The following is a 27,991-nucleotide window of genomic DNA, read 5'->3' as shown; positions in this document are numbered from 1 at the left end:
CTGATGTGCCCCCTGCTGGGGAAGAAAATCTGAACCTAGGTGTTATTAATTATTACAGGTGAAAGTTTATTTATTAGAGTAACATGTGCTCAACACACTGCATTTCATACATACTTTAAAAAAGGTTGTTTGTTGCCATTTCCAATGATGGAAATACAGCTTGAAGGGGCAGCTAGGTTCTCCAGCATGTGTGAGAGCAAATTGATGCTCACGAAGAATTAAGTCTGTATATTGAAAAGGTGTGTATCAGGTACAGTATGTCTCTTCACATAACCCTCTTGTGTGGGTGCTCTGCCAGGAGCTGTTAGCTGGCTTCCAGGGAATTCATGAAATAACAGGAAGGGCATCACTCCAAAAAACCTTAATCCAAAAAATAGGTCAAATGGATGCTCCAATAAGGGCTTATATGATGCAACACATTAGTCGGTTTGCCATAAAAAAAAAAAAAAAAGGGAGTACGTGTACCCTTTCTACATTTACCATTTCAACAGATTTATGAACACGATCACAATAAAGTAACAGTGTAAAGTAAAGTCAGTTGAATAGAATAATAGCAATAAAATCTACCAGCTCAAATAAAAAGATTTTTACACCATTTAACATATTGTTTCTTGGGAGTTTGCAAGAATGGATCACTTCCAAGAAAGCTGAAACTGAATACTAAATGTGTTCATTCACATCCCCAGTGGCTGACACCTATGTTAATATAAATAATGTAATGATAAAAAGTATTTACTTGCAAAGGCCCAAAATCCAATCTTTGTGTCAAAAATGTACTCCCATCAAACACTTTTGAGCTACATGTGACGACAAAGTTTTTAGACAGAAATATTGACTTAGGTGAGGAAACGCTGTGCCCGCGAAAACATCTCGAGTATTACATTGCTTTTATTTCCTTAAGTACGTTACGGAAAACCTCGACACAAACCTCCCCGGCCGGATTCTTCATGGACGCCAGCTTCCAGGCCTCGTCGAATGTCTCCTGACAAACATTAACACCCACATTCCTGAAGATCTCTGCAATCTGTGAAGAGGAGGATGAGTCTCGGTATCAAAAACCAATTCACTAAAACATGGTCAAGTTATAACTGTGAAATTTACGGATTTTTGTCTTTTATCATATCCCTGTACTTAGTAAATGTTATTTTGTTATATTACTGATCTTGTGCGTGGTGCATACCTCCTTCTTGGTACGAGGACAGAGGAAGTGTTCCTCATGAACACCCCGAAGGGCATGGACTGATGGATGCAGAAGATCTGCAGCCGTGGATGTATCACCGTAGTTGTTTTGGTCACTGACTCTCTTTATGCGTGGAGCTGGAAGGTCCGAGCGCACAGACGGGATCCCGTAGGTGCGGCTGCCTATGTAAAGAGAAACCACATGATGAGTAAGGCTTTTTATAAGATGGGAGTTAATTAAATATAAATACGTTATATGAGTGCTTATAAAACTATTGAATATGTATGAAAATGTCCTCTAACAGGCCTGTAATGAAAAAACAATGAGGTGCTCCTAAAGAAATGAGAGCATTAGCAAACGGATAAATCATGAAACATAGCATTAGTTTCAAACATCATACTTGTAGTATATTTGGCATTGGCAGCACATCTGTTCACTTACAGTATTTTATGTCTTCCACTATGTGATTTCAAACATGTCATGCTTCAATCAGTCAATACATCTTTACTTGTCAAATAAAAATCATAGGAGGTACAATTCCAGTGAAATGTCATCCCATCAGCTCCTTAAACTTGCGCATGATTCATCATGAAGCACAATGTGGCCCCCAAATCGGCACGCACAAAAAAAGTCACCCGGTTGAATGGTACGGGCACTCCAGGATTAAGCCGAGTCTCAGTGAAAAGGCACCACAGCTCCCGACATCCCGCTGGAAACCGACGCAGGCCACCCAGCTCACTGTCTGACGCCTGCACACTGGCCAGCAGGATGCCCAGCAAAGAAGTCGGAGTTCAATTCTTCCACGCTTGCCTCGGTGCCCCCTCTGATGTAGAGGTGGAGATGGACGCAGAGATGGTCTTGCTTGTCCATCTGGTCAGGATTGTAGCCATAGGTCGTAGCTGATTTTCTCTGCATTTACTCTGATGTTTACATCTGAAAACTTTGACCTCTGATTTTCATATCCTGCTGAGCGACTCGTAGTCAGGAGATGGTCTCGCTAGCTTGAGCTCATCTTTACCACCTTTTCCTAGGTTTTTATTCTGATGTTTACATTTGAAAACTTAAGCCAGCTGGCTAGCTAGCCCAGACTAGTAGAGTCGGCAGGAAACCGGCAAATTGATTTCCCAATCCTGATGAGGGACTCACAGCCACGTGCAATCACCGTCCAATGTCAACCACATACAGTAAAGCACAACTAATATTTGTAAAATAGACAATTCAGCAGAAATTTTGCAGAGCTGACGGAGAGGCGACCGGAGACGTCAGTTCAAAACCCATAGATGTTCGAAAAATAAAATAAAATAAAATATAATTAAGAAAAACAGCAAATGCTCACTCTGCTTCATAAATGACTTAAATAATGCTGGTGTCATTAGGAAGGTATCTGCATGTAAGGGGGAGTGTCTGCATATTACTGTTCTTTGTTATTTCACCCTTTCACAAATCCCACCTGCAAAAAGTCAAATAGTGACACTAAAATAATGTTGTCGTCTGTTTTCTTCAGTCACGACACTGGGTATGCTGCTTATCTACCTATCACCACACATCTCTATTTCTGACTTACTTGATGCGGACGGATCACTGACAGACCCGATGAGGGTGGACGAGGTGATGAAGTGGTCTGGGGCTGCCCTGGGTCGCCTCAAGGTCCTGACGGTCTTCAGTGAGCTGCCTGGCTTAACGGGCTCCAGGTCCTCAGGCTTAATCAAGGCCTCAGAGGCAGGAAGCTGTGCCGATTCTGACGAAGGCTTCCTTTCTAGGTTGGCTGGAGCTGTGCTGGTCTGACGCTCTGCTGTGGACAAAATAAATAGAAAATGTTCCCGAAAATGAGTCTCCACAGATAACCTCTGCATCTTCTTCCAAATGCAAAATTATAAAATCTTAACTGAGTCATTTTGACTGTCACGACCTGAAGACTTATGCTTTTAAGTCTTTTATTGCTAAATTCTGATGTTAGCGTTGTCCTAGTCTGAAATACCATAAAAAAATGAATTGCCTAACTGCATTTGTAACTCAGTTACAAGACCTGAGCAAGGGAAATGCATAAAAATGTGAAAGTGAAACAGAGTGGTTCTAGAAAAAGCATGCCCACTTTAAGGTTACCAAAATTAGCGTCTTAGTAGATAAAATAATACATCACAATGCATTTAACCGACCATTCGTCATAATGCATTGCTCTCGACTGTTGATGGGCATCTTGTCCTTCCAGTTGAGGAAGTTAGCAAACTCCAGGAAGTTGATTAGTCCGTCCTTGTCTGTGTCACAGTAGTCCATCAGGTCATCCAGAACCAGTCTGCTCATGTCCAGCTGGAACTGACTGCACACTGCCTGCAGGTCCTCTTTGTCAATCATTCCCTTGCCTGCCTAGTGATATGCATAAACAGATATACAGACATGACAAGGCTCAATGACTACGGCAGTGTTTTCCCTAGGTTTGTGGAAGACCTAGGTGCACGTATTTGCAGTGATTTCACATCATTTTGGACCAATATTAATACCATATCTGTGTCTAAAATGTTGGAAAAGCTTGCTCAAAAAGCTCAAAGACAAAACATGCTGAAGAAGTTCACTGGGGACCGGCTACAACCATTAGATCTGAGAAAAGTATTTTAGTTAGTTTTGATGCTCACATTGATTTTACGTTCATTCAGCTTAGGTGGTGCCCCAAAACGGCTTGGGTGCCGCGCATAAGCCTTATAATGGTAGGGAAACCCTTAGCTACAGTATGTAAGACTGAGATAGGAGAATTACATTAGCATTGTTTCTTTATCTGGTAAACACCAGAGTCATATCCCTGGCCGTATATCAAACCTGCAACTGGCCTTTCTCAAAGGACACATTTTGACTCGTCAAACACAGTGACCTCAATAATGGCTGCCAGGGCCTAAATGGAAAGTGTTTGTTATTCATTACACCTCTGCTTTTCCTGCTGTGACGAAGTACAACTGTCCACTGTGAGAAAGGACCGTGCTCTGATTCCATTGATTATTCTTTGAAAAAAAATGTGTTTGGGAAAAAAAAATCATGCTATCTTGACTTTGTACACCGAATAAGGTGTGACTGTATTTGGTCAGGTTACTTTAAATGTGATGAGCTGAATAGTCCTCAGATTGGAAGTATTGGTCAACAACGTACCTGGTCATAATGTCTGAACGCCTGCAGCAGGGAGGGGAAGTTGTGGAAATTGACCTTCTTCAGGTGGTGTCGCACTGCGTTGACCAGGCTGCGCTGTCGGTCTCGGCCTCTCACATACTGGCCTGGCTCCGTGGAGTGGATTATAGCTCCAACACCTGTGCACCGAGGAGGCAAAATGACATTTGGACAAAAACTCCACTGTGTGCATTTTTTTATTTTTTTTTTTTATGTTCCAATATGTAACCCAGGAAAAAAATTACCAAATTCATCCGGCGGTAAAAGAGTTCCAAAGGTGTGATCTGGTGGAAGATTCAAGGTATTTCCTCTCCTGAAAAGATGGGTTTAATGAGAGAATGAAGTGTAACATTAGTTAGCAAAGTATATTCAGAGATCACAGAATTGGTCAGAGGAAAAGGTGAAACTTACACATTGGTTGTTTTGCCCATTAGTTGGGCCATCTTTTCCTTGTTCCCAGATCGCTTCCAAACAATCTTTGGATTGTAAAACCTATGGCACAATAACATGAGCGCAAGGTCAGGTAAGATTTATTTTCCTTTAAGTTAGGTATACACTCAACGAATGAATAGTGTTATGGAAATTAACAACAAAACACTCGTGCCCACTTATTTTAGCACTTACTTTTGTGTCTCCCCCAGCCAGTGGAGAGTTTTGCCGAGATTACGTCCGTCATTGAAATGAGGCGTGAGAATTCCAAACCTGCTGTCTTTACTGTAGTGATTCCAGTCATACTTCCTATCAATACGCTCACCTGGAGTAGAGCAAGCTGATTTTATTGTGATGAAAGGCATAAATCACATTTCAATATTATGAACAAAATACAACAAATAGATTGTTGGCAGTGACAGTGAAGGCCTTATGCATAAAGTATTTCCCCCCCCCATTCTTCTTACCAATAAAATAGGCGTTGTGGCTACGGATGTAAGTCTCGTGTCCCTCCTGAGCTTCCCTGTCCACCTCCTCTGCTGTTTTTGAAGGGTTAATAATCTCGCGCACAGCCAACCCTGGACAAAAAGGAATGTGAGACATTCAAAGAAAAGAAAGTTCATCATTCCTACTCCCACTATAATTATTTATAAACCCACAACATAACATTTTTAAAACTCTAAATATTTTGCAGGACTAGTAACACAAGTATGAGGTTGACTTTTTTTTTGATAAGAGTTGATAAATATTTCCATGCTCATGTTAGAGCATATGTGTCATACCAGACTTCTTTTTATTTATTTACCCATATATACACATACCTCTAAGTGTTTTCACGCCATACGTAGTATTGTCGTTATTCCAGGCGGGAAGTCCAACACGCTGATGGTGTGACCTGCCCACAGGTGCCTTTTGACTGGAGGCATACACCGATTCCCTGAGCTCTTGTAACCTCTGCTGGAACAAGGTCTTTTGGGGAGGATTTATCAAGCTTCCTCCCTGTTAGAATCATGTAAAAATGAAGGACTTATATCCATATTCTGGGTGTTTGTATGCTTAAGACTGTGTGCTGTATGCAAATTCAGCTTGTGCCAAAACAAACACTTAAATTAAGTAAAACTGCCAGTGATGATCTTTTCTCAAATTAGTCCATTAGCTAGACCAACAATTAAACATTATAAATAAGGAATTAAGTAATTAATCAGGAGCATCTTAAAATGCCAATAAGCAAAAACATTTTAGTCCTAAATTTGGGTAAGACATATGTTTTTAGAGCCATAAATCTTATCACCAAGTGGAGTAGTAATTATTCACTGGCAGTGATCTAAAAGTAAAATCAACCAACCAAATTTGGGGTAGTAAAAACACTCCTTATTGCCTCTTTAACCCACAAGGTGGTGTGTGTGTGTGTGTGTGTGTGTGTGTGTGTGTGTGTTACTCACAGTGAGGGAAGATTTGGTGCTAATGCCATGAACAAGGGTGTTGGCAACATCTGGATCATTTGCCTTCCCTTTGTGCACTCTGATAGCTCCTGGTTCTGGTAGGATGCTGTTGCGGAATTTCCTTACCACTGGTGGGGTGGGGGGCTGTAAAGTAAAAATGTTATTATAGCATATCGGACAGAGTGAACACACACATTCACAAAGCTGTCTTCTTATATTTCACACCTTCAATTTTGCCAAGTACTCAGAGATGAAAACTGATATACTGTATATGAATGCACTCCATAGATAAAGATGCAATAGTCAGCACCTGTGGAAATACCCTAACTGCGTCCCATTGTACACACACACACACACACACACACACACACACACACACACACGCAACTTAACGTTACCCTTGCCGCTTCTTGTAAACAGGATTTAGTCCCGTCTCCTAACGTTACAGGTATAAGTTTCCCGGCCTGGTGTTAAAAGAAAAAAAAAAAAATAGTATTCAGTGTACAGTAGCCTATCCGCGAAGACAAATGTTCATTATGCTAATTAAACGCGTCACAGCTTTTAGATTCAGCAGTGGAGTAAGTTAGCTGGCTAACATCTTAAAGTTGACTTACCGTCGGTATGTTTGGACATCTATCTGTAACGTTATGTTTCAATTGGTAAGAGGTATTTCCGTCAGTCATATTGAACTTTAATTCACATGTAGCAGCAACAGAGGCATGCAAACCTTCAGTCTTTATATTGTATATTTAACGGAAAAGTTTTAAACAACTTTCTAACTATGCAATACCAAATTCTTCAGTTAGCTAGCTAGACGCTGAGAGTAGTGCACCTGTTTGCGTTTCGTTGCCTAGCAACAGCACAGTTCAATTCAAAATACTGTTCCAGAGTAACGTTATTTCAAAATACTTTTTATGTGAATTAGAAATTATTTTAATCATGTGACATTGTATGACTTAACGTTGGTTATGTAAATTGATAGTCAATCACAAATATGACCTTTGAGACCTTATTTCCTCTTTTCGGCCAAGGAAAATAGAAACATGATAAAACGTTAAGCAGCTATCTTGGACCAAACAGGGGCCTGAGTTGAGCTATAACCACTGTAAAATTACAGCGAAACAACACAGATGTTAGATGGGTAGTGCATGTCCGCCCCATTAACTTCAATACAACTGGCACCAAAGTCTGTATGACTGCTCCTTCTTTCTATGTTTCTTGTTTGCTGTGTCTTGTAGTTTTTTTGGAAAGTCAGATAAATTGGGAATAAATACTAACATATGATTGGTCCGTCGCACCAGTACGTAGGCCGATTGTCGATTCCAGTCATACGATCTGTCATCATCCTTCGTAGAATGCGAAAAGGGAAGTTGAAAGTGGGAGATCGCAGAGCCTTATGAAATTTAACGTTACGGTAGCTAGCTTGCTGGGTAATCGACACACTGAACAGACACTGAAGTGCAACAAAGATTGTCCTGGAGACACCATTCACAATAACTAGCTTCCTCTTTTTGGTAAGTGAGTAGCTAATATTAGCGTTAGCTAGCTAGCTAATGGCTATCTGGAGGGCTCCTCCCGATGCGGCTTTACTGTGTTAGCCAGCCCAATGTCTATTATTTGGCTAGCAAACGTTAGCTAGCTGACATAGTAACTTAACGTTGTACGACTGGTGGATTCAGATCAGTCGTCATGTTTAGATTCCCTACGTGTAATATAACAAACATATGTGACTCTATTTAGTCCACTGATTGATAAGGCAGTTCACCAAATTAACGTCATGCAGCTAAGGTTAGCCAGTTGTCATTAGCTGTACACACCCAAAACTGCATCATCTGTGTTTTGGCATTTTCAAACGTTATGTAGAGTAAGATTTATTGTGTGTTCGCTTGATGTGTACGGTACTACCCATATCGAATCTAACGTTACACAGGCGGTAGTATGTTTTCTTTTTGTGCTAACCTAGCTAGATATTTTGAACTTAATAGGTAGCATGCTAACGCTAGCAGTCGTTACTCTGCTAATTCGAGCCAGTCAACAACAACATAACAGGTTATTTGTGGTTAACTGTGTCGTAACGCGATTTCGACGAAGTTGACAGTCATTATTTTTGGACTGATGTACTGTGTTTTATTGGTTGGTGGTAATGAAAATGTCTCAAGTTACAGAGATAATCTGTTCTTGTCTGATTAAAATGGTTGATGTTGTTCTTCACCTTAAATGTACAGACCGGTAGATAGTAAACTGTAACTTAACCATGAAACATTTCCCCACATGTGCGCCCAGACCTGTGATACTAATCCTTTTGTGTCAGTCTGCCTCACATAACCTAGCTAACGCTAACAGCACGAGTTGCCAGAGGTTTGTTGTTGCAGTTACACCAGTTGGTCTACCTTTAGACATTTCTAAATGTTTGTTAAGGTGGTACAGGTGAGAAACTTTGCCAACTTTGGAAGCAGAAGTTCAGATGCCAAAATGTTAGGGTTACAGTCAGGTGGAAAATTGACTCCCACTACAGTTTTTGTTAGTTGCACTAAGCCTATTTGCTCAGCTAGTTATGGCAAGCAACTAACTATTGTTTGGAGAGGGAAAAAGTCTGGCTGTTAATATGAACCTTGTTGACTCAGTGTGTATAGCAACAGTAGATTGTCCTGCATTGTTATTGTATCATCTGTTACATGTTGGCCTCTGTATTTGGACTGCTTGTTTTAGAATGTATTTAATGTTAGAACAACAGCGTAAAACTAGGACATTGACATTCCTGAATATTTTGCCCATTTGTGCATGGACATTTTAGTTCATAACATGACTTATCTTTTTAGTGAACCATTTCTGAAATCATTTATTTCAATAGTACTAATAGCCCATTGGTCAAAGTATGGTATATATTTTGAATTCTTGTTTATACCAAGATAGTGGTCACAGTGGTGGTTACACACGAGTTATGAGAAATGACAACATAAACCGGTAATGTGGCTTTAGTAAAATTCCTTTTAGAAACTTTTTTGGGGTTGCTCATATTACAATTTGGGAAGTGGTTTAGGTCATTATGAGCTGCACACCTGGACAAGACTTACTTATTAAGAAACGTATGAAGTTAAGCAGCAGCAGCAGAAGCTAAATAAAACAACACAAGGCTAAATAATGATGTACCCATTGCAGTGTTTCCTTTAGGATGTTTTTTTAGCAGTGGGGGCAGGTCTGTCCGAACAACAACCCAACAACAACGTTAGCGGCCTGCTGACCCACTGCAGCCAACATTATGTCGGCAGGATAATTTAAAAAGGCAACTGCATTGTGCGTCTGCCCTATTTCTGATACCGTGGCGGCAGAAATTTTGCCATGGCGGGCCGCCACTTCAAAATCAACATAAAGGAAACACTGCCCATTGCTGTATGCTACCAAAAGCTAAATGATTTATAAGAAAATCATCATCTTTTCTAATCAACACAGCAAACCTGTACATTTCAACCAAAGTTATCTCCTGACATTGATCTTTGAATCATTTAGAAGTTTTATGGACAGTGACACTTTGCTTACCCCTTTCTCTCCTGCTCAGGTATTTTCTACAGTTATTCACAGTATCTCAGCGTCCAGAGGAAGAGACCGGGCAGTGTGACATGGCAAGTAGAGGCGGAGCTACACGACCCAATGGGCCAAACGCAGGCAACAAGATCTGCCAGTTCAAACTTGTGCTTTTAGGAGAGTCAGCTGTGGGGAAGTCGAGTCTCGTACTTCGTTTCGTCAAGGGACAGTTTCACGAATTCCAAGAGAGCACAATCGGAGGTATGCATCTTCGTAAGGCCATGTTGAGGCTTTTCTCCTCTCTGAACACACCTGCAAAATTGATTCATATTATTGACACACTTTTATTTACCTCATTGTCACGGGATGACTTGCAAAGAGTCACACAGTGGAATGAGCAATTAATATCTAGGTCATCTTCATAAGGGTACAAGCAAATAGCTGTCACAAAGGTTCCCCGTCAGTAAAAAAAGATTACAAAATGTATTAATAAAAATCAGCATTTTTGGTGTCAAGAGTATAGGAAATATTACTAAGAACAGGAGAAATGGGTAGGAAAGTTGTTTAACACCCCAAACAGAGCACGGTGGCAAGCAATGGATTAATTTGAGAACAAGGAGAAATGAAGAGGAGATGGAGAATTGTGAAAATTGGAACAGAGAATTAGGGGAATTCCTGGACCTTCATATCTAGTTCCTTGTATGTCTAGCAGTTTGTATAAGATTAAAGCAGTCAGTTACCATCTACATAATCTTACATGTATTGCCCTTTGGCAAACATGCTGCTTACTGGAAAATTACTGCAAATTCCAGGGTTGTGACTAGGGATCGACCAATACTGGTTTTTAAAAGGCAGATACCGATTATTAGTAGTTAGTGAAACCGATATTTGGAACTGATAGGCATTTACCGTGAAAATGAAAATCTTGAAATGAAGATTTTGGAATGTTACAAAATCTAACAACACTTTGTTTAAATGCTTTAAGAAATTTAATAAATTAGAAACGTTCAACATAATACACAGTAAAAGATAGTGCTGTGGGCGGGACATTAAGTCAGACTCAGTGGTGAGTGAAACCGAAGCAGAGGGACAGACAGAGCTGTAGCCGAGCCAGAGCAGTGCACTTTTTAATTCATTAACTTGATCGGTTTTCAGGCAAATAAAACGCTGATACAGATCATCTGCAAACTGCCAAAAAACGGCCCGATAATCAGCCAGCCACTATGCCTAGTTGTGACCTAATGGTCGCCGGTTTGATTCCCAGTATGCCAAAAGTGATGTTGAACTGGGCAGTGTCCAGGGGTGGGTGGGTGGGTGTGTGTGTGACTGAATGTGAACAGGGTGTTTTACTGCCAAAATAAAAAAGGGTTTTAGTGAATTTCACCCTACTTAATGCTTCAGCAATCAGCACCCATCCAGATTTTTAAATTATCAGCATAAAAACATGTTTGATATCACTGTGGCCCAGTCTTCCAAATGTGGACTAAGTCAACCAGATAATCCTCCCGTGTGTGCCTCCAGCATTGGTCTTCAATTATTACCTTCACAGAAACATGTTTTTGTGTAGCTCAGTAGCTGCGTGCCCATTTGTCATCGGTTCCTCCGCTTTGTGCCCCTGCAGCTGCCTTCCTGACTCAGACAGTATGTTTGGACGACACAACAGTCAAGTTTGAAATCTGGGACACAGCTGGTCAGGAGCGCTACCACAGTCTGGCTCCAATGTACTACAGAGGTGCCCAGGCAGCCATTGTGGTGTATGATATAACAAATGAGGTGAGTCAGGTACCAGGGTTTCTGTCATGTTGTTGCTGTTACCAGTGCTGCTTTCACTAACATATCCATCTTAAATTTTCTTATTAGCTTTATTTTGGTATCTTGACAAGTTGAGAGATGAGTCATCACTCAACACGTTTTGTAGACAATGTAGATAAACCTAATGCCTACATCGGTTATTTGGATCCAAAGAGGTTACACATGACCCATTAATAAAAAAAAAAAAACACACACACACACACACACGTCCATTTCTTTTAGTTTTAGAAATATTGATTGCACCTGAAAACAGCCTTAACATAAAAAAAAAAAAACAGCTGCCACTAAGGCAGCATCCAATTTATTATTATGATTATATTCTATTTGTAAATTGTACTTGAAAGATAGTCACAAAAATAGGACGAGGAGCGTTTTATGTCAAAGTTACTGTCAGTGACAAAGCCAGCGGCAATTTTGTTCTGTGTGGTGCACATAAATGTTTTTAGTACCTTCTGAGGTCTTAAACAAAGAGTCCCTTCTCTTCAGATCTTAGAGAACAGGCATGTGGCCCACATTTTAAATGTTCCGTCTTGCGTGCATTGCATATCTTCTGCATAGCAGTATAGAATAATCCAGCCTCCCATGCTGCATAAAATGCTGCTTTTACTGTATTTAAGGACTAGGGCTGGACGATTTTTTTTCAAAAATATTGCGATTGCGATTCAATATGCGATTATTTTTTAAGCTCTTTGTCTTCTGTATTATTCAACAAAGACAAGCAATAAATCATTGTATAGTATGAACACCACAAGATTAGATAGATTAAACAAACTGTTCTTTGCTGGAGGCCCGGCCTGTATGTGATAATGAAATTAGGTGACGCATGAATTTATATGAATGACATCTGGTGTTGACCTGGTGAAAGTCAGAAACAAATCACTAAAGTGCCGATTGCAGAAATATAAAAACAAATGTGGCTTTACCACACTTAGTATTTAGATTATTTAGTTGATTGCACATTTTAAATACTGTCTTTGAACTAGACAGTTAAATAAGTAAAAAAAATATCAAACGGTGTATTTTTTTTTACAGCGCACACAGAGGAGCTGCCTCCAGCACCTCCCCTCATGAAGTTGCGTGCCGTGTGCATGACAGCGTCACACTTTCTCAGAGAGGCTATCGTTACGTTACTAGTAGCAGCATGTTGCTGGTGTTCTCGCCGTGGAATTAACTGTACTAATAAAACCGTTGAAACAACGCGGCCACGCTGCTGTGAAAGCTCCCCGAACGTCATTTATCAGAGTCTGGTTGTTACCCCTCTCCTCCACTCCATAGATTTATAACGGAGCTAGCTAACTGGAGCTAACCGTTAATCAGAGCTAATCGTTGCTAACCGAGCGTTCAGTTCTGCGTGCCTGTATCCATTAACTGCATGTATGGACTCGAGCCCAGATAAAACCCTTCATTTTATTAAAATGGCTGTAAAAGTTTTAAACTACAACTCAGAGTTGTTTGAATGACAGAAATCTGCTAAAGGTACGACGTAGCGTTAGCGTGCTAAGTTGATGCTTTCTCTGCGGAGGGCAGACTGATTTGCTCTTGCGAGTCACGTGACTAAATCACAGCCTTTGTGATTAGGAAATCGCGTTTTAACATATCGCGATATAATTGCAAATGCAATTAATCGTTCAGCCCTACTAAGGACATTCATTTGTTTCATATTTCATCAAAAGCATCTTTTTAATGTGTCTATTTGGGGGCTTGATCAAAAGATTAGCAAAAGCATAGCCAGACATTATGGGAAAGCTCCTGTTGTCCCCATCTTTCCATCACATGTATTGTTATTTTCACTAACTTAGTCACAACCCCCACCCCTCCCTGTTTTGTTTGCCAGGAGTCATTTGTACGGGCAAAGAACTGGGTTAAAGAGCTTCAGAGACAAGCCAGTCCAAATATTGTAATAGCTCTGGCTGGGAACAAGGCTGATCTCGCAAACAAGAGAGCACTGGACTTTCAGGTTTGTGTTCTTCAACTCCTTATCAATTAATCTTGTAAACGGAACCAGAAAAATCATTACAAATATGTCTATTGAAGCCAACATAACAGATTCAGACTGATTATTATTTATGAAACATGTTTACAGATTAACACAAGCTCTGTCTGATTGGCCCCAACCGGTCTACTGACTTTGGACATACCTAATTTGCTTCCTCCACATTTAGTGTTTTCCTCATGCAAACTGTGACATCATTTTAATGAATGATGTCCTGATGTTGGTTTCCCTCTCACAGGATGCACAGTCATACGCAGATGATAACAGCTTGCTTTTTATGGAAACCTCAGCAAAGACCTCTATGAACGTGAATGAGATATTCATGGCCATTGGTAAGTGACTCTTAAATCTTTAACTCCGTAATCTTATCTATATGAAGACTTTAAATAAATTATGACATTAAATAAATCTAGCAGAACTTACCACTCGCCCTGCTGTTAAGAGCCCTAATATACCAATCTCCTGACCAGCTAGTGACAGACAGTGGTGCATTCAGGCTGTTCTCTTCAACCCATAAAGTTGGGAAATGTTTGTCCACGTATTTGCATTTAGGTGAGCACTGTTGCTGATAAAGTGGACCAATAAAAAAAAGCCACTGTAGGATATAGATAATGGAGAAATTAAATGTCCCAGCCTATAATGTTCACTTAAGTAAACTGGTACGTACCACTCTTTTTGGAAACCTCCTGGTGGTTGTTGTTGAAGTAATGGTGCATTTGGTCCGACACTGTGGCCTTTAAGAATGCAGCCCCGGCCTAAACAGGTATGCAGAAACTGAAAGCTGTTGCTCCATTAGCATTTGAAGAACACAGTTTTGTAGCCTAAAGCGATCACACAGATTTCTTGCGAAATAAGGCTTGTTGCCGCTCACAATGTCAACTAGTTTAACCATTGTGTTGACTTCGGGTCACATTGACCCATTTTAAATTTTTGTTTTATATCAGAAAATATGGGACGTAGAAATAAGCACTGAAAAAGTGTAGAAGAAAAATTTAAAACGTTGGAAAAAGCTAAAACAAACTGAAAAAAGGCATCAAAAACATCAAAAAAAAAGAAGTGTTTTTGTTTTCTTCAAGGTTGAAAGGAAGACAACACAGGGTTAAGGTATAAAAACAGGGTTGCCAGTAGATAGTTTGTCTGTCAGAGAGTGCCCTACACGCTCACACTCCACCCACACAGGTGTTTTCACTTATGTTGCCTGATTAGACTTCTTTGCAGACTGTGCGTGATTGACAGCTTTCACTCTCCTGTTGGGGCGGGACAAATGACACCATTATTATTGTTAGTACATTGAGGTTATTAACTCCAAGTGAAAACACCTGTGCAGGGACTTAAAGGTTTCTTTATCAAACATGATTATTTATGTTGTGTGTATGGCCAATATGTCATTTTTTATTTTATTTTTTTTTTTTATATTTTTTTTTTTTAAACTTTTACAAAAAATTTAAAAAACCTACATACAAGATGGGTATACAGCATCTGACATTGTTACATGAAGTAAACGAAGTAATAAAAGAAAGACAGAGGCTATATGAGAATATATACAATAACCAAAGTAGTCCAGTGCTTCCTGTCTCATGATACCGTCAAGAGTATAAATAGAAAACAAAAAGAACAAACACTCACTCACTCACTCACTCACAAAAGAGAGAGAAAAAAAAGGCCCAGAGAGGAGAATCAAACCCTTAGTCAGTGACGAAAAAATACTAAAGAGAACAAAATTAAAAATAATTATAAAACCATACAAATACATAAAAGCCTGTTTTATATGTTGGTGATTTAGGTCTCATCAAGTAAAGCCAAAAATGGTTTCCACGCTTTCTAATAATAGTTTGGTACATCCCCTCTGGTAAGGCGAATCTGTTCCATCCTTGAAACACAAACCATTTCGTTGAGCCACCCCTTAAAGCAAGGAGATGATGGAGACTTCCAGTTGAGTAAAATCAATTTCTTGGGCGCTGCCATGCCTGTTTTGAGTGCCTGCTTACAGTGGGAAGGGAGGGTCGATGTCCTTTCAGAGGAGCCAAAGATTGCCATTTTACAGTCTGGTTGAATGTTTATTTTATATTGCTTAGAGAACCAATTAAATATGTCACTCCAAAAGTTGTCCAGTACTGGGCAGTACCAGAATAAATGTGAGAGTGAACCTTCGGCTCCGCCACATCTTTAACACATGGGAGACACTGACTCAAATATTCTATTAAGTTTAGTTTTGGAATAATGCAGTCTATGTATGACTTTAAATTGAATTAACCGATATCTAGAGTTTATAGAACACTTCTGTATACCGGACAGGCCCTCCTTCCATAATTCCTCTGACAGTGGAACTCCCAGTTCTTTTGCCCATGCCTCCCTGAGATGACTGGTACCCGCTGGTGTCTCAAAGGCAGTGATGAAGTGGGAAATCAAGTGTTTGGAGTTTGGTTGTAAGAGAAGTGTATCATAAAAATTATAATTGTGTGGTCTGTTTGGGAAATTAGAAACGTGTTCCCTAACAAAATGTCTCACCTGTAAATATCGATTAAAAATGTGACTGAGGGAGGCAGGCCCGTATTAAGACAATGTGGTGCCACTGTACCTCAAACCCCCCCCCCCCCTTTAACTCGTGCTGTCCTCCTGGCAAAAATATCAGACATAATCAAGGGGATGTAATTTACTAACTTGTCCAACTACATACATGTAGGCATATGAGCAGTGAGTACTATATTTAAATGTCTCAATTCAAAATGTCTATCAATTCAAAAAACCAAAATCAATACTATATATATTGCAGCATTGTGGGTCGGTCAATATGTATTTTTCCGACTTTATTTCACGGGTCCTGAAAGCAACTCCTCTGATTGCTCAAAAACTTTCAAAAGCATCATGGGAAAGCTAAAACTGCTTTAGCATCACAGCTAACGACAATAAAAGGACCTAAAATGAATAAGATATGGACAAAAGACTATCAATATTAGATCTAAGAATATGGATTTATTGCACAAAGTCCTCTTAAAGAAATATGAGTTCTAGGAAAAGAAGTGCAGACTGTGGACCGGTCTTTTACACTTCTCTGCATACTGAATAAACCATGGATGTATTAAGAGAACTGGATACAGTGTTCGGCAGGAAGCCCCGTACGTTCCAATGAGAGTGCTCAAAAGTGCATAAAGCAAACATGGAGCTCAGATCTTCCGCATTGTTGGCCCATGACGTCACGATGGACACGCGCACTAGCAACAATTTGTTTGTGTTGTCTTAGCAACCGGTAGCAACATGCTCGTTCATGAGCTTATCTCTCGTGTCTCCTACATGTGGCGAACTCATGAACTTGCCGTTTTCATTGTCTAAAATATTCACTAACGTTAAACACTGTTTTCGTTGTTCCCGATCGTTTACATGCTTAGCTAAATAAACGATGGATGTATTTAGCTAGACAACCAAGGAGATTTAATAATTATGTCGTGCTACTAGCTAGCTAGCTAGCTAGCTACTAACTAGCGCTAGCAGTTAGCCTGCAGTTTCATGAACAAAGCTCATCCATGGCTTCATCCACGTTACAAGTTTTACAGCATACAGCCCTCGGATGTATCATAAGAGAGAACCAAGGCAATGTTATCACTATGTCTGTAGTAACGTTATGTAGGCATATAGCTAGCTATGTATAGATCTTAATACAGCCATGCTAGCTAACCCTGATGGTAGCAACTAGCTAGCTAGCCGATAGCCCCGCCAGTTTGGGAAACGCTAATGATGTTACATCCACGTAACAGGCTTTACAGCATACATACATCCCTCGGATGTATCATAACTTCGTGAGATAATACCATGGACGTATTAATAGAACACATGGTGAATTACAACCATTAGCTATATCCATTATTACAGCTAGCTACATGAGCTCGGGAGAACAGTCATGTGAGCGGGCGGGCGCAGTCCCGTGGGTCTGCTCACGTCCATTATGCACGTTCATCATGCCAAATTTAATAATTCTGGATTCGCTTCTAGTGAATGTTAAAAATGTTAAAAACGTGACGTTTCAAACAAGGACCCTTTCAGTGTTCGGGCTGGTAAGTTGATATACCCCAAAACAAATTATCCGCTGAAATATAGACGTTTCTTTCGCCATGCAAAGTCTATGTGAAAAGTCTTTCTGGGCCATGGGGTGCAGTACCACCGTTATCCGCTAAGCCCATGGTGGCTTTTAGACATGGCGCTCTTCCTGGGGGCTTGGAATAAACTAACGAAGCGCACCGGTCGTGCTGTGTGCTCGAAAAACACAGAACAAGGGTTGGGCGCAACCAAGTCTCACCCAGAGGTGGGGGGGCTTGTGTGAAAAATTTTTTTTCTTTGCTTGCCAATTACATTGAATCAAGAAAGCCAACCACTTATCATTGTTTATAACAGTTAATATTTTACATTCATCATTATGATAACATTTTTGGGGGGTTTAAACTGGCCACTTTTGATTATTGTGAAATTAGTGTTCATAAACGAGTAATGTATGGTCTTTCAACAATTTCAAGTGAATAATATAACAATTTACGGAAAATATTGTTAAAGCTTGTGTCATGTGGTGCCCCCCCCCCCCCACTGGTTGTGAATGGTTGGTGCCCCTGGGCACTGGCCCAAGTGCCCTTATGGATAATCCGGGCCTGGAGGGAGGTGATATCTAGCCTGGAGCATAGGGAAAGAAGCAAAATTGTTATCTATGTAAAAATCTGAAATGCAACGTAGGCCCCTCTCCCTCCAGGCCAAAAAAATCCATCAATCCTGGTTTGAACAAGTGATTGCCTGTTATTGGGACATTTACTGAAACATTTGGTAATCCAAGGAATTTTCTTATTTGATTCAATATCTTCAAAGAATTACTAAGAACATAATTGTAGCTAAATAACTTGTGAGACGGTTGTGCCTTTGAAAAGAGCAACGCTGGGAGTGAGGTTTGTGACACAGACATGGATTCAATCTTTAGCCAGAGCGGAGAGGAACAGTCATCGTAAGGAGGACCCCACTGCCAGAAAATGAGTGCCCTTGCATTTGCAGACCAGTAATAATGCCTAAAAACAGGGAGGCCGAGACCTCCACTTTTTAAATCCTTCTGCAGATGGGCTTTAGAAATACGAGGGGGTTTATCTGCCCAGACAAATGACAGGACGGCTAAATCCAATTGTTTAAAAAAAGATAATGGCAAATAAATAGGAAGGTTTTGAAAAAGATACAAGAATCTTAGGAGTGCAACCATTTTAACAGCATTGATGTGGCCGATCATTGACAGAGGGAGCAACTTCCAGTTCCTAATATTAGCTTTTAGTTTATCCATCATATCCAAATAATTCAATTTCAGTAAAAGTTTGGGGTTTCTGGAGATCGTGAGGCCAAGATACGTAATGTGGGTAGTAACTAATGGCAAAGATTTCAAGAAAGTAGGACACATATTTGTCAATGGCATGAACTCACATTTGTCCCAGTTAATTGTATACAGACAATTTACTAAATGATTTTATATAATTCAGAAGGTTGGGAACTGAGACCTCTGGGTCTGATAAACAGATCAATAAATCATCAGCATACAGATTAACAAGGCTTTCAACATTACCGAACTTTACCCCATGAATACCTGGGTGACTCCTTATGCTTATTGCAAGTGGTTCCAAGGTAATATCAAAAAGAAGAGGAGAAAGAGGGTCGCCCTGCCTTACACCCCGCTTCAACTCAAAAGATTGGGATCTATCTGAATTTGTGAGAATAGAGGATACTGGTTTAAGATAAATTATGTTCACCCATTCAATGAAATTTTCCCCAAATCCAAATTGTTTTAGTGTCTTCAGCATATAAGGCCATTCAATCTGATTGAATGCCTTCTGGGCATCAAGGGATAAAACAGCAGTGAATATGCACTGAATATATTGTATTTAAAAGCAAACGGACATTACTAAAAGAAAACCGACCCGTCTGATTAGGGTGTACAGTTGTGGAAATGTGCCTAATTTTGTCGCCAAGACTTTAGTTAGTATTTTTAAGTCACAGTTTAAGAGAGCAACTGGTCTGTAACTTGCCAGATCAACCTCTTCCCTTCCCCCTTTCAAAAGCAAGCAGATATTCGCTTCATATAATGAACTGGGAAGCGTCTTTTTTCTCATAGAATCGTTCACCATTCTCAGCATGAGCGGAACTATTTTGTCATGAAATGATTTAGAAAATTCACAGCCAAAGCCATCTGGACCGGATGTTTTTCCCGAGGGGAAGGCTTGAATAGCATTCAAATGGTCAGTTTTAGAAATCAGGGCCTCCATGTCACCTCTTGCTACACTATCTAATTGGGGAACATTTAAATTGGCAAAAAAGTTACAGAAATCTGCTTCAGTGGCCTTTTCTTTACTAGAATACAGTTCCTTATAGAAGTCCCTGAAGCAGACAGTTTCTCCGGTTTATCTCCAAGTTCAAAATATTTCTGTTTAATTTTCAATAGAAGACTACCAACACACTTATTAAGAATGGTATTGTACTCATATTTTAATTTTAATTGAATCATTTCAAGATCTTATTGTAATCAGTGGTTGAGAGGGAAATCGATAGGCCTCTTCCAGTACTGGAAGCATTTTTTCAATGTCCTTGAGGCAGCTGTTAAGTTCTCTTTTCTTGGCTGATTCAAATGAAATAATGTGGCCCCTCATAACTACTTTGAAGGTCTCCCACAAAATAGAATCAGACCTCTCTGTTATCATTTGTAACAAGACATTTGTCTATACGTGCATTCATATGCTCAATAAAAGACTGATCTTCAAGAAGAAGAGGGTTGAGGCGCCAGCTATATTTTGGACTAGACAGGATATTTTTGAAATTAAGAGGAGCTGGACTGTGATCAGATATTAAAATATTATGATAAGTAGAATTAGTAACACTAGGCAATAATTCAGAAGCTATCAGAAAGTAATCAATCCTAGTGTAAAAAGAAAATTCCTTATCTGTAGGATGCTGCAGTCGCTATATTTCAACCATATTCCTTGTCTTAATTAAATCATTCAGAATTCCCACCAAGGTTATTGCAGGAGGTGGTCTTGTAGAAAGTCTATCGAGGACCGGGTCAAGATAACAATTGAAGTCACCTCCAATAATAACATTGGAGGCAGAAGCCGGTATCAAATCAAATGCTTTACGGAAGAAGTCAGGATTGTCAATATTCGGACCGTAGATGTTAAGCAGCGTTATCGAATGGGAGTTTATATGCCCAGGTATCATAAAATACCTGCCATATGGGTCTGCTGTCATACAATCAAGGTGAAATGGTATATTTTTTCGGAAAAGAAGAGCAACCCCCCTAGACTTGCGGGTAAAAGATGCTTGATAGACTTGGGAGATCCAATTCGCTCTCAACCTGCGCCGCTCATTTACACTAATGTGCGTTTCCTGAAGAAAAATTCCGTCTGGCTTTAATGACTTGAGATGCGAGAAGACTCAACCCCTTTTAACCACATGACCCAACCCCTTTACATTTAAGACCAATGTAAATTTATCATTTATACTGCTATGGGTTATGCTATCAGATACTGACATCATCTCTGGGATAAAAGCAATATGGTATCCTCTCAAGTGCACAAAACACAATAAAACAAGACTCATAAAGAACCTACCTTGTAACCTGAGGTAACGCACTCAAACAAACCCCCTACCTGCCCACAAGCACTTCCCCAAACGAAGCAAAGACATCCCTTCATGCCCGGGACCGCTACACGCATGGCTGAAACCCGCTTTCAAACCTGTAAAGTGCTTACATACCAACCAGACGGCCGACCGTCGGCAGAAAAGGCAGTCGGACTGATCAGTCGGGTTCCCGAGGTCCAAAAAGTGCCTCAGAACACACCGAAGAGACGCCGACTTGAGCATACGCTCTGCGCGAAACGTAATACGTCACCATAGCAGCAGGCAGCGCTGGTCTGTATTGTTCCCATTAACAGTCCGATTGTTTCCCAGAAAATGAAAAACGGCAGCTGATTGGACGAACACGTCACGTGTTTTTTTTTTTTTTTTTCCTCCGGAAATTCACACCCAGACTGTCATGGCGGCTTGTTCACAATACAGTCTCATATTGTACTAAAATAGTTCACCGAAACGTGTTTCTGAAAACATTTTAAGCGAGAAATGGGCCATGCAGTTGCTGAATCTGTCTTCATTTCAGATCGGCAAAGGTTAGTTTAAAAGATTTTCATCAGATTTTGAGAGGCTCATCCGCTTGCCATTTCCGGGTGAGTCCCGACTGCCCTGTCTCTGACAGAACATGTCGGGTCGGCCAAAATGAAGGCCAACAGCTCCTCGGACGGACGACGGCACGGAACACACCGAACAGACTCGAGTCACCGACCTCGCCAGACGGTCCGACGGCCGATAATCGGCTCTGTGTGTCAGCACCTTAACTCGCTATTAAAACTGTGATAGCTAACTTAGCCCAGCTCCTTTGCCTAGCATACCTGACCGAAGTCAAAGAAATCAAATTGAAGTTGAACACAGTTATCTAAATGAGAAAAGCAGCATCAAAATAGTGCTATTAGCCCTCTGTGTACGTATACACTAAGGGACCACAACAGCCTTAGGATCAGTTCTTTAAGTCAGTGTTGTGCTGAAAACCTTAAACCGATCCTTGTGTTTTATCTGGAGCCTCACTGGGAAGAGTAGGCTGTGCTCCACCTTCAGCCCCCGTAGCATCCTCAGGACCTCAGTGTATTCACGCCGCTGCCGCGTCACCTCTGGCGTGTAGTCCGGGAAAATAAGCACCTTGTTGCCTTTGTACTCCAGTTGTCATTCCTTCCTGAGGCGAAGTATGAGCTCCTTCGCCCGATAAAAGTGGACCCTGGCGATGATGGCGCAAGGCTTAGCTCTGACTGTGGGCGGCGGCCGCAGGGTCCGGTGCGCCCGGTCAATAACCACCGGTGACTGAAACCCGTCGTTGCCGAAAAGCTTTGGAATCAATGCGGCGACGAATTCTGTTGGTTTGCCCCCTTCTTCCTGCTCAGGTACGCCGATAATCTTAATATTATTGCGACGCAACCGGCCTTCGAGGTCGTCCACTTTTAGTTTGAGCGCGTCGTTCTCGTCTTTCAGGCTAGCAACCGTCTTCTCCAAGCAGGTCATGCGGTTCTCATGGTCCAGCACTTGCTCTTCCACCGACTCTACCTTCTCCAATAGCTCCCTTTGAGCTTTGCACCTCCTGAAGTGTCTGCTCCAATTTATCAAACCTGCCGTTGATGTGGTAAAGGATCTTGTCGGAAACTTTCTCCCATATTAACGGCAGATGCTCCGTGTCGTTGTCGTCATGACCAAGGGGGTAAGCTTCTTCTCGGAACGCGTAGCTCCTATGGCGCCATTTTGATGCTACCAAGCCATCACCTCCCGTTAGCATTCCATTGACTGCCATTCATTTTGGCACCACTTTGACAGCGAATAACTTTACATCTGAAGCGTTTAAAGACTTTATTTGTCCATTGTTTATTTCTAAAGAAACACGACAATGTATAAAAGGCTCCATTACCTTGTATCTCACGTTATGGCTCCGTAGTAGACGTTTTTGTAAAAATAGGCTAACGATTGTGTCATAACCACGCGACTTACTGTTGCATAGTAGAGGAATTACCGTATAGTACAGGAGAAGCTCGCAGGCAGTTTCGACTTACATTAGCTGTTTACATTTAATTACTAATGTTAACTAGCATTTTAGTTAGCAATAATTAGCCTGTGTCCATGTTATCTCCTTACATATACCTATACTCTCCGTCTCTGCAAGATTGGGAATGATTGAGATTTCTCTTGGCACAGCTACCAAAAGACTTACAACTTTCAGACAGGTTGCTCACGTCACATTTACGTCGTCTCTCTCAGTTGGAGGCTGCGCAGTAACGCTCGGCGCTCACCGGAAAAGGCCTTCACTGGTCTCCGTCCAGAGCAACGGGATTTGTTGGTCCATTCTTATATACTGTCTATGGCCGGTAACAATCATGGAAAAGGACAACGGTGAAAGTTTATTTTTTTATCAAGCAGCAAAGAAGTTGCTTGCGCACATCGCGATGTAGACGATGAAACAAAATATCCTGCAGCCCTAATAGAGAGTGTCAGTCTCGACCTGTCTCTGCAAATTATAACTCCATATTGTCAATAATAATAATAGTAGTAGTAGTAGTAGTAGTAGTAGTAATAATAACTATTATAATAACTAATAATAGTTGAATTGGGGGCGTGGTGTCCCAGAGAACGTCATAGAGTTGTAACATTTCTTTTGAGGGGGTCTAATAGGACGGAAGTACAAGATTTTCTCTGAAAATATTTAAATAACCTCTGTTTTTAATTAACACTGCAGATTGGGAGCAGGATTAATTAAAAGTGTAATAAAGTGACTGCACATGCAATCTACTAGTCTATATCGACGACGTTTCATTTCCGGGATTGTTCAGGTGCCGGCGGAAATTCCGCCGGATGTCTGTTACCTTCCGCTTTCTTTGTGGTGGCGTTCTAAACTCCGGTGGATTTCTGAGGACTATGGTTAACTGCTCCTCAGATCTCTGCAGGGTAAATCCAGACAGCTAGCTAGACTATCGGTCCAATCTGAGTTTTCTTTTGAACGACTAAAACTACTTTTGAACGTACACGTTCCACCAAAACAAGTTCCTTCCCGAGGCTATTTTGCAGAGGGGCCGTCATTGTGTCCGGCGTTTAGCACCGCTCAAGACGAGTGTGATTGGTTGCCAATAAACCAGAGCACGATTTTCTCCCATCCCGGAATGCTGTGTGGACTAGCCAGACCCTCCTCCGCAGCGCTGTGGAGGAAGGTCTGGCAATGCGAGAGTAGTCATCTACTAACTCGAACAAAGAGGATTTAGTGTGAAGCTACTCTTAAGAATACATTTTGGTGTCATCATAGGATGGGGTTATCTGATTATCTATGCTGATGATCACTATCACGCTGATGATCTATGATCACTGATCTTGTTGCTATGTCATTGCAGCAAAGAAGCTACCCAAGAATGAGCCTCAAGCGGCCGGAGCCAGCAGCGGGCGGAACCGGGGAGTGGACCTGACGGAGACGGCTCAGCCCACCAGCCGTTCCTGCTGCAGTAACTAACCCGGCTCTTCCTGCTCATCCTTCCCACACACATCCCCCCCTCATCCCCCCTCCCAACTGAACATCTGGACATCGGGCTCCTTGGCTTCCTGACGTCAGACCTGACCGTCAATCTCACTCCCCTGGAATAGCTAAAAGACTCTGTATAGCTGCATTTCTAATACCTTTTTTTTTTTTTTGTTGATGTTCTTTTGTTTCTTTTTACTTTTTTTAAGAAGTGTATATCAGTATAATGGATGCATGTATCACTACAACGCCTAAAATACATTTTTATCTCATATTCAGTTCGAAGACTAACCCCAATTAAGAAACATGAGCATGCGAGAAACCTGTGAACGTGTGATTGTGTTGTGTGTGAATATCCGAGTGTGAGTTGCTGATGAGAAGGTGTAGCCTCATTTGTCACTTCACAGGGTTGACTGGATGTGAATGGTGTTACCTGTAATATTCTTTGTGTGTGGGTTAAGTTATGCTCACAATCAGAAGAAAACCAAATTGTTCCCATCTTGAGACGCCTGGCTTTGCAGACTGTCTGTTGTGAGGCATCAATGTATTTCGACAGTGCCAGGAAAAGGACTGATGTGCAAACCAAGAATCCCTCCCTTCCTCACATCTGTTACACAAGAAGACCTCTTCATCCAAGGCTCCTAATGGAAAGTGCAGAAAATAAATTTGGTACTGTCCAGCTTTTAAATAATTGGAAAATGCACACAAAAAAATGTATTGAGAAGAAAAACCGCCTTGATACACATCTGGCTTCCTATTATGCACAACCATCTGTAGAGCAATATGGGCTTGTCACATTGCAATACATCACATTGAACAACAAAGTCTTCTTGGTATGGAAAACATGTTTTTTTTTTTTTCTTTTTTTTTTTTTTTTTTTTGGAAAGTGTGGGAACATCAGGAACCAACACCTTGAGGTCAACATGAGGCCCGTTTTTTTTTCTTCTTTTTTTTGGCTTTGCTATTTAACAAATGCTTTCAAGTCCATCACAGAAGTTACATTTTGACACTGATATGTTTTCACAGGGAACTTAAAGACTGTTGAACATCCTGCTTTTTGAGTTGCAAAGACTTGAACATATGACGTTGTATGTTAAACTCTTGTCTTTGTCTCTGGCCAGTAGTAAACCTGCATCAATTTGGGTGATCTCAATCAAAGGGGGGGGGGGTTAGAATAGAGTTCAGACAGCACACAAACAAAAAATCGGTCTACTACTCATTGTCACTATAAGTCTGTGGAAAAACAAATATACTCTAATGTTGTTATAGGGTGCAATGTTGTTGTCTTCTTCCTCCTTTAGCACAGCTTGCAGAGCTCCTGAGCGCACCAGGAAATGATCGAGGGATTCGGAACAATTGTACAGTTTAATATAGGTCTGTTTTTTTCTTTTTTTTTCCTTCATCCTAGACCTTGTCACAAACTGGTCAAATGTTAAGCAGTGGTGGTCTTTTTAGGTAAATGTAGTGTTATTAACAAAACCCCTCTCTCTTGTCTTGTTACTTTTCTCCGAAAAGGTCCATGGTCATGTTTGAAAGGAACTTTTATTGCATTGCACAGTGTTGATCATGTTTTAATTAATGACTGCCCTTCGATTTTATATGACGGACTGTATTGGACTTGCTAACCTACAGCTATAAGCAGGTAGCATAATTAACCTTACTGGTGGTCTCTCTTACAGCTCAATGAATTTTAATGATGTGAAACAGCATTACTAGTGATGGGCTGATCAGTTTTGAGTGTCTGAATACAACTTAATAAATTCAATAAAGAGGTCTCTTGTACGCCTTTTTTGCTCTGAATATGTCAATGGCGTCACATGTAAGTGAAAGAATATGATACAAGATTGTGTCTTCATTGAAACCAAATGTTTTGTTTCTCATTGAAAGTCCAAAGCCTTGAGACGTATGGCGGCAACTGAGATGTTTTCCGTTGATTACAAAGCAACTGTGGCCACAAAATCTGTACAGATCTGAGCTTTTACGTTTTTAATAGTTCTCAGGAGGATTGTGAGGATTTCTGACCAGAACTGCAGTGATTAATAGACGATTAACAAGACTAAAAGTCTACAGCTGTGCTAGCTGCTCTCTGAGCTTACATGCTCACAATAGCAATGCTAACATGCATGAGGGTTTAGCAGGTTATTTGACCATGTCCATCTTAGTTTATCAAGTTCACATGCTACAATTGCCAATTAGCACAAATTTAAGCTGAGGCTAAAGGTATTCTTTCATAAACAAATTACAATTTTGATAGAATGGTGGCGCTAAATGATGTTTTTGGAACGCAAATGTGTGTACCAAATTTCATTATAATTCATCCAATAGTCGTGACGTTTCGCTCAGAACCACAAATGTCGACCTTGTGGTGGCCAGCGAGCGAAAAGTCAAAGGATCACCAAAATGGGTAGGCTTCATCTTCCAGATTCCAATTTTTCAAATGCTATAACTTTGTGCATTTCTCTTTCATATGATTGTAAAATGGAATATATTGTGGACTCTTGGTTGGAACAAAACAAGCTATTTAAAGACTTGAATTAATTTTTAAAGAGAATCCCCCTTTAGTCCCTGACATGGCTCAAGCTTTAAAATACTGGATCCTACAATTCCCATAATGCAACTTGATGGCAACTTTTTATTTGATAGTTGATTTTTTATCATCCCAAAGGAAATTTGTCTTGGACATACAAACAATATCTGCTGTTTAAAGAATTTAACACAACATAGTACATACATACACACCTACATAAAGTACACAGACTGTTGCATCACTCCGCATTGACATGCTAATGTCAGAGACTGCCACTAGCCAACAAAATTGCACACTGCCCGTTGTACAACACATCATAATAGTCGTCATAATATGTGCAGTAATGGTACGACGGAGCATTAGGGCCACATCAAGGGGGAAAAAAATTAAGGAGCAAGCTTTTTTTTATTTATTTAGCATTTCGAGAATAAAGTCAAAATACCATTTCGAAAATGAAGTCGAAATGTCTAGAATAAAATAAACATGACGAAAATAAAGAACTACTATTTCGAGAATAATGTCGAAATGTCGAGATTAAAGTTGAAATGACGAGAATAAATTCCTTTATCACTTAATCACATTAGAGCAACTGTCCGCCATGCCAGCTGCCATGTAGGCAACACCATAGATATGGGTTACATCTTTGGAGTGCCGTGCTCGCCTGAGCTCCACTCCTTCAGGATCAAACAATTTGATCAATTATCTTATTGTGTCTTGTGATACAATCATAGACAGTTAAAGAAGTGGACAAAGTGATGCCGTTTTTTTCTACGGAGACCAGTGAAGTATATTAGAAGCACTTTTTCGGTGATAGCTGAGCGTTACTGTGCAGCCTCCAACT

The 27,991-nt window shown here is 40.6% G+C and overlaps 2 protein-coding genes across 2 annotated transcripts; one reads left to right on the top strand and one right to left on the bottom strand.

Annotated features, from left to right (window-relative positions):
* Window positions 1-51: 51 nt before the first annotated feature.
* On the bottom strand, window positions 52-8,110 carry efhb (EF-hand domain family, member B). Its single transcript, XM_078251755.1, has 12 exons — window positions 8,099-8,110; window positions 6,202-6,345; window positions 5,581-5,758; window positions 5,227-5,337; window positions 4,955-5,084; window positions 4,742-4,822; window positions 4,576-4,643; window positions 4,316-4,470; window positions 3,337-3,544; window positions 2,745-2,969; window positions 1,181-1,362; window positions 52-1,024 (listed from the first exon to the last, which is right to left on the bottom strand). The coding sequence occupies exons 1-12, from the start codon at window positions 8,108-8,110 to the stop codon at window positions 878-880; spliced, it is 1,641 nt and encodes a 546-aa protein (XP_078107881.1). The 3' UTR covers window positions 52-877.
* rab5ab (RAB5A, member RAS oncogene family, b) lies at window positions 7,531-26,405 on the top strand. Its single transcript, XM_078252201.1, has 6 exons — window positions 7,531-7,715; window positions 9,758-9,984; window positions 11,345-11,496; window positions 13,370-13,492; window positions 13,767-13,860; window positions 24,502-26,405. Exons 2-6 carry the CDS (start codon window positions 9,819-9,821, stop codon window positions 24,615-24,617), a joined length of 651 nt encoding a protein of 216 aa, XP_078108327.1. The 5' UTR covers window positions 7,531-7,715; window positions 9,758-9,818; the 3' UTR covers window positions 24,618-26,405.
* Window positions 26,406-27,991: the final 1,586 nt, after the last annotated feature.

This window comes from Sander vitreus, chromosome 6 (genome assembly GCF_031162955.1).
Source record: "Sander vitreus isolate 19-12246 chromosome 6, sanVit1, whole genome shotgun sequence".
NCBI lineage: Eukaryota > Metazoa > Chordata > Actinopteri > Perciformes > Percidae > Sander > Sander vitreus.
This window is presented reverse-complemented; position numbering and strand designations above follow the sequence as displayed.

Coding starts and splice junctions, on each gene's coding strand:
- efhb (XM_078251755.1), bottom strand. Junction 4,644..4,741: donor ATGGGCAAAACAACCAATGT/GTAAGTTTCACC, acceptor CCATCTTTTCAG/GAGAGGAAATACCTTGAATC. Junction 1,363..2,744: donor CAGTGATCCGTCCGCATCAA/GTAAGTCAGAAA, acceptor CTCTTTACATAG/GCAGCCGCACCTACGGGATC.
- rab5ab (XM_078252201.1), top strand. CDS start 9,819: ATGGCAAGTAGAGGCGGAGCTACACGACCCAATGGGCCAAACGCAGGC. Junction 11,497..13,369: donor TGTATGATATAACAAATGAG/GTGAGTCAGGTA, acceptor TTTGTTTGCCAG/GAGTCATTTGTACGGGCAAA. Junction 13,493..13,766: donor AGAGAGCACTGGACTTTCAG/GTTTGTGTTCTT, acceptor TCCCTCTCACAG/GATGCACAGTCATACGCAGA.